Source organism: Euleptes europaea, chromosome 18, assembly GCF_029931775.1.
Source record: "Euleptes europaea isolate rEulEur1 chromosome 18, rEulEur1.hap1, whole genome shotgun sequence".
Lineage (NCBI taxonomy): Eukaryota > Metazoa > Chordata > Lepidosauria > Squamata > Sphaerodactylidae > Euleptes > Euleptes europaea.
In genome coordinates, this window is record NC_079329.1 from 7,635,185 (window position 1) to 7,652,076 (window position 16,892).

General features: G+C 45.0%; 2 protein-coding genes across 2 annotated transcripts; both read right to left on the reverse strand.

The window, feature by feature from the left end:
* Window positions 1–6,723: 6,723 nt before the first annotated feature.
* On the reverse strand, window positions 6,724–8,693 carry LOC130490330 (olfactory receptor 472-like). The gene is made up of 2 exons (XM_056864157.1): window positions 8,644–8,693; window positions 6,724–7,672 (listed from the first exon to the last, which is right to left on the reverse strand). The coding sequence occupies exons 1-2, from the start codon at window positions 8,691–8,693 to the stop codon at window positions 6,724–6,726; spliced, it is 999 nt and encodes a 332-aa protein (XP_056720135.1).
* Window positions 8,694–11,497: 2,804 nt separating this feature from the next.
* LOC130490331 (olfactory receptor 2D2-like) lies at window positions 11,498–12,445 on the reverse strand. The gene has a single exon (XM_056864159.1). The coding sequence runs from the start codon at window positions 12,443–12,445 to the stop codon at window positions 11,498–11,500; it is 948 nt and encodes a 315-aa protein (XP_056720137.1).
* Between the last annotated feature and the right edge of the window lie 4,447 nt (window positions 12,446–16,892).

Below are 16,892 nucleotides of genomic sequence, written 5' to 3' on the forward strand. Positions count from 1 at the left end.
GGTGTTCATTCGGCTAAAGCCAGACAGAAATCCTCCCAAATCCTCGGGTTTATTAACCTGAAATTTTCCATTTTCCGGGGAAAGCTGAATATTATTAAGTATTCGGTTTTTTCCAGATTGTTAAAAAAAAAAATCCACTTATTTTTAAAAATACCAAAAAAATTGGGGCACACCCTTACTCCACAACATCCTGCTCTGCTGCTAACCTTAATTAACCCAAAATGTTTGATTTTCCGGGGAAAGCCAAATATTATTAGGTATTTGGGTTTTTCCAGATTGTAAAAAAAATTCCACTTCTTTTAAAAAATACCCAAAAAAATTTGTGCACACCCTTATTCCACAACATCCTGCTCTGCTGCTAACCTTAATTTACTGCAAACACAGACTTTACCTCCCGTATTGAAACCCAACACAGGGACCGCTCAAGCAAAGTGACCATAACAGCCCCAGTAACAATATGGGAAAACCTTTTAAGGAAGACGCCAGTACTCAGACTTCTGGTTTTAAATGATGTCTCCGCAGCACTTTGGCCACTGCCACGTGGATGTCTTTGTTCCTGAGGGTGTAAATGACGGGGCTGAGTAGTGGAGTGACCACAATATAAAACACAGCCATTAGTTTACCATGATTGGAAGCTGGGTTTGACCGAGGCATCAGGTACATAGAAATGAGAGTGCCATAGAACACAGTGACAACCACAAGGTGGGAGCTGCATGTGGAGAAAGCTTTGCGCTGGCTGGAGGCTGATCTCATTTTTAGTACAGAAAAAAGGATGAGCCCATAGGAAGTCACAACAATAAAAACAGGAATCACAAGGACGATGGATGCTAGCACAAAAACAACGGCCTGTGAGACTCGTGTGTCATCACAGGCAAGTTTCAACACCACTGGGATCTCACATATGAAGTGGTTGATGTGGTTAGAGCCACAGTAGGAGTGGCGAAAGGTAAAATATACATATATCATGCTAAAAATGATACCTGTTGTCCAACAAGTGGAGGCAAGTTGCCATTGGCGATATTTGCTCATGGCGACGGCATACGTCAGGGGATGGAAAATGGCCAAGTACCGGTCATAGGCCATGACCCCCAGCAGAAAGCATTCTGCCGTGCCCATAATCAGTACAATAAATATCTGGAGCGCACAGCCAGTGAAGGATATGATTCCATTTCCTGCCAGGAGGTGAGCCATCATCTGTGGCTCCGTGGTGGTAACTTGGCAGATGTCTATGGTGGATAGGTTGATGAGGAAGAAGTACATGGGTGTGTGGAGGCGGGAGTCAGACTGAACAAGCATGATGACCAGGGCATTCCCTGCCATGGTAAGTGAATAGGTGAGAAGGATGACCACAAAGAGTAGAATCTGTGTCTTGCGGTGGTTGGACAATCCCTCTAAGATGAACTCTGCGACAGAGGTGAAGTTCTCAAACCCCATTGCATTCTCCTGCCTGCAGAGAAAGGACAACTGTAACACATGGTTATAATGCTTGCAGCATGGAACAATCCTAAAACTAGTCATCTTTTTCTCTGATAAATACTGGAATCAACCCTAAACCAAGGAATCAATGTCAGTCAACTTTAAATACACCTATACTTTATTTGCACTTAAGTTTTTTTTGAAAACACATGAACACATGAAGCTGCCTTATACTCAATCAAACCCTTGGTCCATCGAGGTCATTATTGTCTACTCAGACAGGCAGTGGCTCTCCAGGGTCTCAAGCAGAGGTCTTCCTCATCACTACTGCCTGGTCCTTTTTAAATGGAGATGCCAGGGATCCAACCCAGGACCACCTGCATGTCAAGCAGATGCTCTACCAATGAATGAATAAATGAATTTACAGCAATAGCCAGCACAAGCAGTTATACTTTGTTATACTTTGGATACACACACATCTCCAATGAAAAATATGGATAGCGTATGTTATTTTTTGATAGTTTGCTATTGTAGCCTATTAAAAGAAGGGAGGAAGGAGTTAAAGATTTCTAAGAATTTTGTTCACCATTTGGACTTCTTTTTTATTCCATCAGACTAATGGTTTATCTCTCCCAGTATTTTGCCTTTTGACTGGCAGCACCAATGCCAACTGTAGTTAGGGTTGCCAACCTCCAGGTGGTTTGAGATTTCCTGGGATTACAACCGATCTCAAGGTGACAGATTAGTTCACCTGGAGAAAATGGCAGCTGTGGAAGGTGGACTCTATGGCATTAAACCCCACTGAAGTCCATCCCCTCCCCAAACCCCACCCTACTCAGCCCCCCCCCCAACTCCAGGTATGTCCCAACCAGGAACTGACAACCGTAAATGTAAATGTTCTCTGATGACTCTGAGATTCGAGAGGACACACAAGGAACCTCATACATGCAAAGCTTGAATACTGCTACTGAGGTATAATTCCATAACCACCTTAACAGGTGCTCCTCCAACCAATCTATAAAAGACTTCCAGGGTGATAATCAACCTAACTTGGCTTCTGCCCCTCTCTGCCTCTTCTCAGGGTTAGCAAACATGACAGTATGCTGAAATTGCTTCTTCCTTGAGGTCTGAAAGATTCACATTTTTGGTAAGGTAATAAAGACTATGGCTATACTCCACGAGGATTACTCCAATCCCCTGGGCGCTTTCCTACAGATCATTAATATCTGTTGTTGGTTATTTCAGCCTCTTGGGTCTGAAGCATTTAACTTAGCAGAACGAGGGGGAAATGTCTTTCAGCTTTCCCCCAGAGAGAAGGAAGGAAACCATGTAGTGGACATTGCAAAACACTTTACTTGTGTTTCCAGGATGGAAGCTGATCAATAATGTTGCAGTTTCATGGCTAGGGACATGAATGGAGGAATGATATGTTTTAGTATTGCTGCGACCCAACTGACTGGCACAGCTTTGGAGAGCACAGCCCCAACCCTGACATCGAACACCCGGGCCAGGTCATTAGAACTGGAAAGCTTCCCACATTTGGGATTGCAGGATAAACACTCATGGAGAGACCAGTAAGTATATGGTAGACCTTATAGGTAGGCCACTATGAAGGAACCTACAGCTATGAGTTATCACACATGGGTTAGGGTTTCCAGGTCCCTCTTCGCCACTTTGGGAGGTTTTTGGGGTGGAGCCTGAGGAGAGCAGGCTTTGGGGAGGGGAGGAACTTCAGTGCCATAGAGTCCAATTGCCAAAGCGGACATTTTCTCCAGGTGAACTGATCTCTATCGGCTAGAGTTCAGTTGTAATAGCAAGAGATCTCCAGCTATTACCTGGAGGTTGGCAACCCTACACATAGGGGGGGTACCTGCCTCCAAGGTGCAATCTAGCCCTGTACTCAGCATCATTTCCTCAGTTTCAGCCCCTCAATTCCAAGTTCCTTTCTAGGAGGTGTAGGTTCTATCAGCTGAGCGGCAGCAGCTTCACCAAATTCAGCTTCCTCTGGATCTGTGGGAGAGCTTAGCTCCTCTTCTATTTGACTGTGTTCTGGCAAGTTATAAAGTAAGGCCCCATAAGGGCCAGACTGTGTTCTGCCCCTTATGGGGCCTTACTTTATAGACCCACCCGTAACCTTCTTATATCACTTCCAGGTCACCCATATTATTTCCTGTTCATTCTCTTCCAGAAGCTGTTCCAGATGGCTGTGTAAGACAGCGATGCTCCATACCATGACCTATCATGCTCCCTGTTCTTTGTTTTTTTTTTTTTAATCCTCTGAACTGCCCTACTTCTGGTCCTACTTTATTCACATTTAAAAGAAATCTGCCTCAGAGATGATTTCTCCCTGGATGAGAAACTTGAAGAATAAACTAGGCTTCTATGGTCTCTCACAACAACTGTTCCTGTCTATGGACTATGAACAGGCCAGGGCCTTGATAAGGCAAAGAGTTTTGGATGGAGAAAGACAGCACGATCTAAATAGAGTTAAAAATGTGTGTTACAACCGAAGCACTCTGATCAACCTGAAGACTTTGTGATCATTTATACACGTACCTGATGGACTTTTTAAACTACTTTTCTATATACTAAGAAGATTGTACTATTTATAGGCTGTACTATTTATAGACTACATCAAACACGTTTTGTATATTTTGTATATATTGTTTATTGTCACTAGTTGTAGTCCATTGTTGAAATGTTTGAAACACAATACACATGTTTTGTATCATTGTACTGATTTCTTCCTGTGCCAGTTTCCAAACCTAACGGTATTAGCACGGAGGTGCTCTCTTTTTTCTTGTTTTGCTAATTTCCTCTATAATAGCTGGCTACCCAGGGAAATCTAGAGCAATCCGTCTTTTTAACATGCTCAGATAAGGACATGGAGCTAACCTTTAAAGTGACCAAATTTGGATGGCAAACTATGAAGACTAGGCGAGCATGGGTTGAACTTAATGGATGAGCGATTCTATATTTATATAGACTGCAATTATGTATCCTATTTTAAAATCATGTTCTCAACTGCTCTCCTATGAGTGAGTGACAATTTTTGACATTTATTGATGTATATAGTTGCTATCCTTTTATTATGTATATCTTTTTATTTGCTGGTCTTGGACCGTATTAAAGTTTTTACATGCCTCGGAGATGCTCAAACACACACACACACACACACACCAGTTCAGCTAATGATCAGTTCTCTGGTAATGAATGGGGGAGTCCGTTCTCTCGTGATCAGTTTGCTACTTGTGAGCAATTCAGGCTTGTTTGTTGGGTCACTTAAGAATTGAAACAGGATAGTATGGAGCTGGCCCGTTCTTGACAGATCTCAGAAACTATGCAGGATTGGCCCTGACTGGTATTTGGATGGGAGAATGCCGAGAAGTCCAGGGTTGCTGGCAATGGCAAACCACCTCTGTTTGTGTCTTGCCTCAAAACCCTACGGGGGTCGCTGTAAGTCAGCTGCAATTTGATGGCACTTCCCACTATCACAGTACCAGCTCTATGTCTCCTCTGCCCTTCTCCCATAGGCTTGTTGTCATGACACACTGCTCGACAACTGATGGTGTAAATGAAACAGCAAGGAAATCAATTAGTCAGTCAATGATTATCCCATTTTTAAAAAAAGAATTGCCATTTGTCATTCATTATTGATTTTATTTCATGTGTGCACACTTTCACACAGCATTATGGGACATGTAGTTCCCCCTCATCTCATTTAATGACCTGATCCAACCCTTCCACCACCACCACCCCATCTGGGCACAAAGGAGGGCACTTCCCTTGAGGTGAACCCCAGGGCACAACAATTGTGGTCTGGTACCCAAAAACATTCTCTGTCTATCTTTTGTAAGGATGGATGGAAGTCTGTTTAGATCTTGCCTTTCTCAGAACAAATAAATAGATCCTGCTTTCTTGGGAAAACATAGTGTACCTCCAGATTCTCCAGCCAGATGCCTGTATGAACCTGAGTCTCCTATTTCCAGTCAGTGATCCTTCCAATACTCCACACTCAGGTATGAAGTATGGATGCAGCACAATGAGATTAAGGTTGGGCAAAAAAAAAAAATTCAGTAAATTTCGGGTTTGGGTTTATTGGATCCATTATTATTATTTTTTGGTAAACCTGGAATAAGCCAAATACCCATACTGGTAAATATTGGTATTTGGCTTATTTCCAGGTTTACCTAAAAAATTCGGGCCCATTATAGTGTATGGGGATTTTTTGAAGCTCCTGTGGGGGCATTTTTGGAGGTAGAGTCCCCAAATTTGCAGCGTGGCTGCAAGGGACTCTCCTCTTAGTCACCACAGTTTGGTGAACTTAGGGACAGGGGGTCAAATCTTATGAACCTACAAAAGGGTCACCCCCATCCTCCAGGTATTTGCAAACCAAGCTGGTCATCAGTTTTCAGGTTCAGAAGTTCAGCATTGTCGAGGATTGGCAGAAAAAGCCGATTGGCAGGCTGGTGTTTCAAAGTCTGGGGACTTCGTTCATATCTGGGGTGCACAGCATGATGTCCATGCAAATTAGCTTCCAAACTGAGGGAAAAGGCTTAAATGCAAGAAAAAATAAGGCACAGAAGACATTTACTTTGGTGGCAAATGACATCCTGTGAACAGTCCTTTATTATGGTCATCAAAAATCTGATTTCAAGAGATGGTCATGGTGTGGGGAAATGAAGCCTCTACTCGAGGCGACCTTCAGTTTCAGAGCAGGTTTTCGGGAGGGGGTGATATGGAACCAGCCGAAGTCTTGACCAGAGGGGCTGTCTGAAGGAGATTGCTCATCCTTGCAGGTGAGGAAGTCTCCTTCGGAAGCCTGGTGGCTTGAGCAGCTTTTGAAGCCAGGTCTTTTTAGTTGGAGGGTATATCCCTCCTGACAGGACTAGTGAGCCCTGTCTTTTAAACAAACCTTATGCTTTATCCAAATTAACCCACTGAATGGTGATGGACAAATGGTTGTGTGGTTGGATGGTTGGTCAGACCAAGTTGGCTCCGATCACATGACACCTACCTTAAAAGGCCCCCAACTATGGGGCACTAACAAAACCAGTAAAAAAAAAGAGAGAAAAATGGGAGAAATCAAAGAGCCGTGCCTCTGAGCAAAGGCGAATAGCCGAACCCAAAAAAGCCAAATAATTATTCAGCTTTTTCAGGAATTGCCTGTTTGGCTTCAGGGAGATCCCCAGGTTTTGATGTTCAGTAAACCCAAAACCCAAAAATTATGAAATGGCAAAACAAAACAAACTCTTCTTTTTTACAGAAGTTCCAATCTTCTCCAGTTACGGATGCCTATACTCGTTTTCATTGAAATCTACTTCGTCGTAGTACTCTAGCCACTGCCTCATGAACATCCTTGTTCCTCAGGGTGTAAATGACAGGGTTGAGGAAAGGGGTGACCACCACATAAAACACAGCAATTTGTTTATCACGATCAGAGAATGTGGTTGATCGAGGAATCAGGTACATTGAAATAACTGTTCCATAGTACACAGTAACTACCACAAGGTGGGAAGTGCACGTGGAGAACGCTTTGCGCCATCCCGTGGCTGACCGTATTTGTAACACAGAGAATAGAATGACAGCATAGGAGGTCAAGATAACAGAAATAGGAACCAGGAGGACCAACCCCGCTATTACAGAAACAATGACCTGAGTGATGTGAATGTCGTCACAGGCGAGTTTCAACACCACCGGCAACTCGCACACGAAATGGTTGATACGATTGGGGCCACAGTAGGAGTGGCGAAAGGTGCACCCCACATATATGGCACCAATAACGAAGCCTGTTGCCCAGCAACTAGATGCCAGGTGCATTTGACGCCACCTGTCCATGACAACAGGATAGAGCAGAGGTTGGCAGATGGCCAGGTAACGGTCATAGGCCATGACACCCAGCAGAAAGCATTCAGCAACACCCAAAGACAAGGAAACAAATATCTGAGCCACACAACGAGTGAAGGAGATGATGCCGTTTCCAGCCAGGAGGTGAGCCAGCATCTGTGGTTCCGTGCTGGTGACGTAACAGATCTCTAGGCCTGAGAGGTGCATAAGGAAGTAGTACATGGGCGCTTGGAGGCGGGAGTCAAACCGTACCAGCATGATGACCACCAGATTCCCCATGAGTGTAAGGGTGTAGGTGAGAAGGATCACTACAAAGAGCATCGTCTGAGTCTTTCGGTGGTTAGAGAGTCCCACAAAAATGAATTCAGTGATCGAGGTGAGGTTCTCAGCAGAAATGGTGGCCTCCTGCCTGCAGAAAAAAAGGACAACACATAGAGAAAGTGGCACTTCTTGAGATCAGGTCAATTCTTTTAAAAAATAAACACATCATTTTAAGCTATTTACTTCAGTAGACTTAGAAGGGGCCTAGCCTATCTCACATGATTGTTGTGCAGCTACAAGGAGAAAAGAGCCATATATGGATCCCCAAGTCCCTGGGAGAAAGGATGGGGTAAAATTTAATCCAATCTGAAGGGAATGAACATGCAAAAAGTTTTGAGACATCAAACAACTTATGGCACACAACGTAGTGATGGAGAGGGTGAAGGGCTGTGGCTCAGTGGCAAAGCATCTGCTTGGCAGACAGAAGGTCCCAGGTTCAATCCCCGGCATCTCCAGCTAAAGGGCCAGGCAAGTAGGTCTTGCAAAAGACCTCCACCTGAAAATCTGGAGAACTGCTGCTGGTCTGAGTAGAATCATAGAGTTGGAAGGGACCACCAGGGTCATCTACAACCCCCGTCACAATGCAGGAATTTCACAACTACCTTCCCCCCCCACACCCCTAGTGACCCCTACTTCATGCCCAGAAGATGGCCAAGATGCCCTCCCTCACATGATCTGCTTAAGACAATACTGACTTTGATGGACCAAGGGTCTGATTCAGTATGAGGCCGTTTCATGTGTTCATGTGTGTTCAAATATGGATTATAAAAAGGGCTACATTTCATTGAAGGCTGCCAGCACTGAGAGTTATTAAGAAGGCAAAACTCAAGAAAAGGGATGTGTTCTTTGGGTCTTTCTAAAAGCAGGGTAGAAAGAGGCAAAAATGCAAGTCATGATTCTTGTGTTCGAAAGTCATAGAAATTGGTAACATCTCCAGGTAGAAAACGCCCATGATGTTAGCTCTTTGAGTGAGAACCAGAGAAAGACGGCTTGGCCTCCAACCAGAAGTATCTTCCCCTACCACAAATGATCTCATCTACAAACTGCAAAATATCTTACCTTCGGGCTTGTCCCAGGTGTTCGTCAAAAAAGAAGTCAGAATCTTTCATGGCAGCAGCTTTGGTTAGGGTATGCAAAAGCTAGTCAATCAGTGTCAATCAGCAAGACAACGAAAAACCATAAGGAACTTCTTCAAATAGTATGTGACACTGACTGAAATCGGAGTCCCTCACGTACGGGGACTACAAGAGGAAAGTTTCTCCACCCTGTTTTGAAAATGCTGCCCATGCAGCATCTTGGTTGCCTAATGCTTACTGGCTCATTCCTCCTGGTTTAGAGGAGAATACATCTAGGATTTCCCAGCTGAAAAACAGCATCATCAAACGGTAATTAAAGTGTTGGACAGACACACATAACCAAAGAACTATGGCTTTTTGCTAATTTCCTGTTGCTGGGCACTTGAGTCCTCACTAGAAATTGTGAATAAATTCATGATGCCCCATGTCTCCAAAGAGCTCCTTCTCCTCTTGGATTGGAAGGTGCTTTAGTCGGACAAATGGAGTATCCAGATCAGAATTTTCAGTTTGAAATAGCAGCAGCTCTACAAAGCCACCAAGGAGATGTCCTCCCATACCCTCTTGTCTAAGAACCTTTGCACTGAAAGATGATTTCCCAAACTATCTGAACAGGTAGTCCTCCAACAAAAGACTGTTATTCAGATGATGACCTGGACAACTTGTGCACCTGCTTGAGTACTTTCAGTGTTAAAATGACAGCATGCTGAGTTGCTTCACCCTCTGAAGTGGGAAAGATGGGAAGCTTCAGTAAGGGAATAAAAACTGTGACTGTATTCCAGAAGGATTCATCTGATCCCTGGGGTGGTTTTCATGTGGATCATTAATGTTTGTTGTTTCTTCTTTTAGCCTCTTGGGTCTGAAGCATTGAACCTAGAGCCTGGGGAATACGTATCCCAAGTTTTCAACAATAAAGAAAGTCACACAGTGTGGGCTGCCAAAACTCTGGTTCAGCTTAGGGCTGTTGATTCAGTAAAAACCGAAGTGGCAAAATACCGAATAAATGCAAATTCGGTAAATTTCTGGTTCGGGTTTTCCAAGTCCACAAAATCCGGGAGGTTGGCAAAGCCGAATTTGCCATACCTGAATATCCTGCTATTTAGCAAAGTCTTTCCATGGCTCCTGCGGGGGCATTTTTGCAGGTAGAGATCCCAATTTTTCAGGGTAGCTAAAAAGGACTCTCCCTGCAAGAACCCCATAACTGCGGACCCCCTGACCCAATTTTCACCAAACCTGGGGGTTCCTGTAAGGAGGGTCCCTTCCTGCTACCCTAAAAGTTTGGGACTTCTACCTGCAAACCCCCCCCCCCCCCGCCAGGAGCTTTGCAAACAAAAAAGCCCATTCTGGAGATTTATGAGAGAATTCTAATTGACTGTGACGTAGTTCTCAGGCTCAGGGAGGAAAAAGGAAACCACAATGTAGTTGCTTTGCTCTCATGAATCTCCTGAATTTTTGCAGGTAGAGGTCCCAAACTTTCATGGTTGCAGGAAGTGACTCCCCTTGCAAAAACTCCCAAGTTTAGTGAAGATTGGGTCAGGGGGTCCACAGTTATGGGGTCTGGAAGGGGTCACTCCCCCTTTCTCCATAGGAATGAATAAAAACAGATTTGTATTCATTCTAATGGAAAAAGGGGGGTGACCCCTTCCAGACACCATAACTTCGGACCCCCTGACCCAATCTTCATCAAATGTGGGGGTTCTTGCAAGGAGAGTCCCTTCCTGCTATCCTGAAAAATTGAGACCTCTACCTGCAAAGATGTTCCCCAGAGCCATGAAAAGTCGTGAATGGGTTTAAATGGCCGAATTTTTCAGGAATCTCAAATTTAAAGCCGAATTCCCACCTTTACCGGTATAGGGGAACTCAGCATTCGGATTTTCCCATGGGAAAAAGGCCAATTAAACCCGAACCCGAACTTTCCCCCCCAAAAATTTTTCCAGCAGCCCTAGTTCAGTTTGCAAAACTATGTGAGGGTGAATGGGTAAAATGTCCTCTTTCCACCCTGTATGGCTCCCAATCATAACTGGGTCTCCACATGGCTGTAATTTGAGTTTTAAAAGTACGCAGGGACCTTCTAGCATCTCATTTATTGGACTGTGAAGTCATCCAAAACACAGACCAATGATAAGCAAAACTTATTTCTCTCCAGCAGAGGGCAACAAATAAACAATAAATAGAAATGTCTGCTCTCTCCACGATCCAGCCCATTGGTAGCATTGAAATCCTTCTTCCCTCTGTGGACACAATTCTGAATGAATTCAGTAATAACTACTGAATGAGTTCTGAGTAACTACTGAATGAATTCTGGAGGAATTAAGGAATAGTAGCTATTTGGGTCCTCCCCCCACCCAGAAAAAAATATGACTTTAAGTTTTATTTATTTTTCACACCAGGTGAGAAGAAATTACAGCTCCCAAACAGTGACTCAGAGCAAAATATTCAGTGCCCATAGAATATTTCTTCATATAGAGTATTTTACTCGATCAGTCTCATTTTGGCCTCACAACAACCCTGTGAGGTAGGTTTAGATGAAAAATAACATCTTTCTGAGAGCCATCGAGCTAATCTGCTGGCTGACGAAGTGCATGAACCTGAGTCTCCTGTATCCAGAAACCGAATTGGTTTCCCAACTCCTACACATGAAGCCTGCTGGGTGACCTTGGGCCAGTTACAGTTCCCTACCGGCCCCATGTACCTCCCCGAGTGTCTGTTGCCAGGAGGGGAAGGGAAGGCAGTTGTAAGCCACTTTGAGACTTCTCAAAGGTAGAGAAAAGCGGGGTACAAAGACCAACTCTTCTTTTCCTTTTTGGGCAGAACTTCCAGGGCTCCCCAGTTAAGGATGTCTATAGTCGTTTTGGTTCAAATCCACCTCTTCGCAGTACTCTGGCCGCTGCCTCATGAACATCCTTGTTCCTCAGGGTGTAAATGACGGGGTTGAGGAAAGGGGTGACCACCACGTAAAACACAGCAATTTGTTTGTCACGATCGGAGAATGTGGTTGATCGGGGAATCAGGTACATCGAAATAACTGTTCCGTAGAACACGGTAACCACCACAAGGTGGGAAGTGCATGTGGAGAACGCTTTGCGCCAACCCGTGGCCGACCGTATTTGTAACACCGAGTACAGAATGGCAGCGTAGGAGGTCAAGATAACAGAAATCGGAACCAGGAGGACCAACCCCGCCATTACAAAAACAATGGCCTGAGTGACGTGGGTGTCGTCACAGGCCAGTTTCAACACCACCGGCAACTCGCACATGAAGTGGTTGATACGGTTGGGGCCACAGTAGGAGTGGCGGAAGGCGCACCCCACATATATGGCACCAAAGAGGAAGCCTGTTGCCCAGCAACCTGTTGCCAGGTGCATCTGGCGCCAACTGCCCATGGCGACAGGATACAGCAGAGGTCGGCAAATGGCCAGGTAACGGTCATAGGCCATGACACCCAGCAGAAAGCATTCGGCCGCGCCCAGAGACAAGGCAACAAATATCTGGGCCGCACAACGAGTGAAGGAGATGATGCCGTTTCCAGCCAGGAGGTGGGCCAGCATCTGGGGTTCAGTGCTGGTGACGTAACAGATCTCTAGGCCCGAGAGGTGCATGAGGAAGTAGTACATGGGCGTTTGGAGGCGGGAGTCAAACCGTACCAGCATGATGACCACCAGATTCCCCATGAGAGTAAGGGTGTAGGTGAGAAGGATCACGACAAAGAGCACCATCTGAGTCTTTCGGTGGTTGGAGAGTCCCACAAAAACGAATTCTGTGATGGCTGTGAGGTTCTCAACAGCCATCGTGGTCTCCTGCCTGCAAGGGAAAAAGGGCAGCACAGAGACAAAAGGTGGCTCTTCTTGAGATTAGGTCAATTTAAAAAAAAAAATACATTGTTTTGTCCGTACCAAACTCAAGTCAACAGAAAACCCCCTGAACAAATTCACTATTGTGAGGTCAGTCTCCGAAGTAGTCACACTTTCTACTGGACTCTCCATGATTCCAAAAGGCAGCATGGTATAGTAGTTTGATGGTCAGACTGAGATCTTTGAGCCCCAGGTTCAAGTCTCTACTCTGCCACAAAAGCTTTCTGGGTGACCCTGCACCAACCACACCCTCCAAACCTAAGTTACTTCATAGGGTTCTTAAATGGAGGAAAGGGGGGGAATGAAAGGCAGCTTTGAGTCCCCTTAGAAAGGTAAAGGTAGCACCCTGTGCAAGCACCGGGTCATTCCTGACCCATGGGGTGACATCACATCCCAACATTTACTAGGCACACTGTGTTTATGGGGTGGTTTGCCATTTCCTTCCCCAGTCATCTACACTTTACCCCCAGCAAGTTGGGTACTCATTTTAGTGACCTCGGAAGGTTGGAAGGCTGAGTCGACCTTGAGCCGGCTACCTGGAACTAACTTCCGTCAGGATCGAACTCAGGTCGTGAGCAGAGCTTTTGACTGCAATGCTGCAGCTTACCACTCTGCGCCACGGGGCTCCCCTTAGGTGAAGTAAATAAATAAATAAATAAACAGAGGAATACAATTTTCAAAAGCTGTGGTTCATTGCCTTAACCATGGTCGAGTTTCCAAATATACAAAACAACCATGGATCCCCTCAGTCTTGTTGGTCCCAGAGCTATTGATCCTTGCTAAACTTAATTTCTGCCTTCTGGCACGGTTGAACAGGGAGACACCCTCATGCCAACATTAGAAAGGAGAGAGGCAGGAAAGACAGGGGAATTGCCTTAACCATACCCCCTAGAAACCATAGAAAGGAGAGAGGCAGGAAAGACAGGGGAATTGCCTTAACCATACCCCCCAATCTTGTTGGCCTCTAAGGTGCTACTAGACTGGCATCTCAGCCATCAAGAGGGCATCTTGACCATCTTTTGGGCATGGAGTATGGGTCACTGGAGGTGGGGGTGGGGAGGTAGGTGTAAATTTCCTGCCTTGTGCAGGGGGTTGGACTAGATGACCCTGGTTGTCCCTTCCAACCCTATGATTCTATGATGTTCTACTGCAGACCAACACAGCTACCCTCTGAAATTGCTTTAAAGTGCCTTACCTAATGTTTATTTAGAATCATAGAGTTGCAAGGTACATCTGGGGTCATCTAGTCCAACCCCCTGCACAATACAGGAAATTCACAACTACCTCCCCCCAACACACACCCCAAGTGACCCCTACTCCATGCCCAGAAGATGGCAAAAACAAAAACTCCAGGATCCCTGGCCAATCTGGCCTGGAGGAAAATTGCTTCCTGACCCCAAAGTGGCGATTGGCATTTCACTGAGCATGCAAGAAAGGACCACGAGAGCCAAACACTGATGCAAACCTCCCTCCCATGATCTGCCTAAGTTCACAGAATCAGCATCGCTGTCCAATGGCCATCTAGCCTCTGCTTTAAAACCTCCAAAGAAGAAGAGCCCAACACCTCCCAAGGAAGACTTACTTTACATGTAAAACTGTCAGATTAATAAAGCATAATATAAACCGTAGCTTCAAATCATGCAGTTACAAGGATATCAGAAGGTGAGCTGTCCCATCCTATGCAAATCAATTTCCCACCTGTTGAATATAACCTTACCTTTGTGTTCTTCCCAGGTGTTCTTTAACATTCAAAACAGAGATATTCATGTCATTGATTTGGGTACTACAGCCAGATGGGATTAAAAGCTTTTTGATGCAATGTGTTTAAAGGTCGTGAGGAAACTCAACTCACTAGACTATCAGTGACTTCTGAACTCAGAGGCATAAACATAAGAATTAGCCATATTCTGAATCAGGTTTGTCTCACTTTTCTCAATTTTGAGTGACAGCAGAACTCAAAGGAGAGGTCTTCCCGAGTACCTTCTTCCTGAGGACCCTTAACTGGAGATGCAATAGATTGAGCTAGTGATCTTCTCGATGCAAAACAGATACTCTACCACTGAGGTATCTCCTTACAGGGATGTTCAAAATCAATGACATCTGTCCTATAAGATCTAAGGAGGTCTTTGCTGGTTTGAAAGACCTACCTGTGGTAGCCTAAATGCACACTGGTTTGTTCCTCTAGAATGAGAACTGAATCTCCAAGCTGTAAAACAACAGTTATTATCTGAGTTAATTTATAACAGCAAAAAAATATATAGAAAATGTATGTGTTACTGATCTGGAGCATGCTGCTTCATTTACTACTGCTGGAGATCTGAGTCTTGGTAAGGAGAGACAGTAATCATGATGGCCACCTTTGCCAAGAAAGCCCTGGATTCTAGGGTTGAGAGAGCTAGAACTAGGGTTGAGAGAGCTAGAGAGCTAATCCTAACCCTAACCCCTAACCCTACTGCAGACCCACACGACTACTCCCTGAAACTATGGTTGAGAGAGAAGCTGCTTTAGGCTGAATCGGGCAAGTACTCTTTAGTTTGCCTGGCCATACTTTTAGTGGATGAGCTTCCATGTTCTAAAAATGCTGAAGAGAAAGAGGACGAGGAGGAAGAGTTGGTTTTTATACCCCAATTTCTCTACCTTTAAGGAGTCTCAAACTGGCTTACAATCACCTTCCCTTTTTCTCCCCTTGTGAGGTAGGTGGGGCTGAGAGAGTTCAGAGAGAACTACGACTAGCCCAAGGTCACCCAGCAGGCTTCATGTGTAGGAGTGTGGAAACAAATCCAGTTCATCGGAACAGAATCTGCTACTCATGTGGAGGTGTGGGGAATCAAACCCAGTTCTCCAGATTAGAGTCCACTGCCTTTAACCACTACACCACTCTGGCTCATGTATATACACAAAGCGTATACACTAAATTCTAGTTTGTACTCTGCTTTGGTATATGTTTAAAGCCTTCTGAGATGAGGACCAACACACCTTGGCTACTTGCTAACTACTCTCAGGATTAGAAAACTGACAGCATAGCGGGTGTCTTTTCTCACCATCTGATCGCAAAGATTCAGGAAGACAATAAATACTGCAGCTCTATTCCACAGGGACTGCTGTGATCCCATGGGCACTGCACGCTTTGGGTTTAATATGTTTGTCTCCTCGATGTCTTTGCATCGAAAGCACTTAATGGAACAAAAACAAGAAAGGAAGGACACTGTGTCACTGCAATCCTGCAAAGTTACAGCAGTCTAAAGCCCTTTATTTCAATGGGCTTAGTCTGGGGCAGGGTGGCCAACATCCTGGTACTAGCTGGAAATCTCCTGCTATTACAACTGATCTCCAGCCAATGGAGATCAGTTCCCCTGAAGAAAAATGGCTGCTTTGGCCATTGGACTCTATGGCACTGAAGTCCCTCCCCTCCCCAAAACCCTCTCTCTTCAGGCTCCGCCCCCAAAACCTCCCACCAGTGGTGAAGAGGGACCTGGCAAGCCTACCTGGCATATTCTATCCAGGAAAAGTATGGCTGAGTTGGGCAGTGCCAATTGCCAGGGCTGGCCCCGTTGCACAGTGGGAAAGGGCACCCATTTTCCCCATCTTAATTTCCCCACACTAGTTCCACTTTCCCTCTACCAGGCAGCCTAAAAATCCTCAACCTTCTCTGCTTCTTCTGTCCTCCCCACCCACCTACCCACCCACCTACCCACCTACCTTTTATCAGCACTTCCATCTTCAGCTGTATTGATTATTTGTGGCCCTTTCTTACATGCCCAGGGAAATGCTGATCACCACTCTGGGGTCAGGAAGGAATTTTCCTTCAGACCAGATTGGCCAGGGATCCTGGAGTGTTTTTTTCTGCATCTTCTGGGCATGGAGTAGAGGACACTGGGGGTGTGTGGGGTAGGTAGTTGTGAATTTCCTTCATTGTGAAGGGTTGGACTAAATGACCCTGGTGGTCCCTTCCAACTCTATGATTCTATGATGATGCCACGGAACAAAGTGACCACCACTAAGTCGGAAGTACATGTAAAGAAGAAATTGGGCAGTCCAGGGGCTGACCACATTTTATTCATATATACTTTATTTTAAATGCTGTTTTAATGTTTTTGTGTTCACCACCTTGTGGGAAAGGCAGCACAGAAATGTTATAAACAAAATAAATAGATGTCCTTGGGACAGTCATTCTGTCTTAATCTAGCCTACCTCACAGAGTTATTGTGAGGATCAAATAGAGCTAGAAGAAGAAGAAGAAGAGGAAGAAGAAGAAGAGGAGGAGGAGGAAGAGGAGTTGGTTTTTATATGCCAACTTTCTCTACCACTTAAGGGAGAATCAAATCGGCTTACAATCACATTCCCCTCCTCACAACTAACACCCTGTCAGGTAGGTGGGGCCAAG

What these genes read in the sequence shown, in the direction of transcription:
- LOC130490330 (XM_056864157.1), bottom strand. Translation starts at nt 8,693, where the DNA reads ATGAAAGATTCTGACTTCTTTTTTGACGAACACCTGGGACAAGCCCGA. An exon ending in CACCTGGGACAAGCCCGAAG is followed by an intron (nt 7,673 to 8,643) that starts GTAAGATATTTT and finishes TTTTTTCTGCAG; the next exon opens with GCAGGAGGCCACCATTTCTG.
- LOC130490331 (XM_056864159.1), bottom strand. Translation starts at nt 12,445, where the DNA reads ATGGCTGTTGAGAACCTCACAGCCATCACAGAATTCGTTTTTGTGGGA.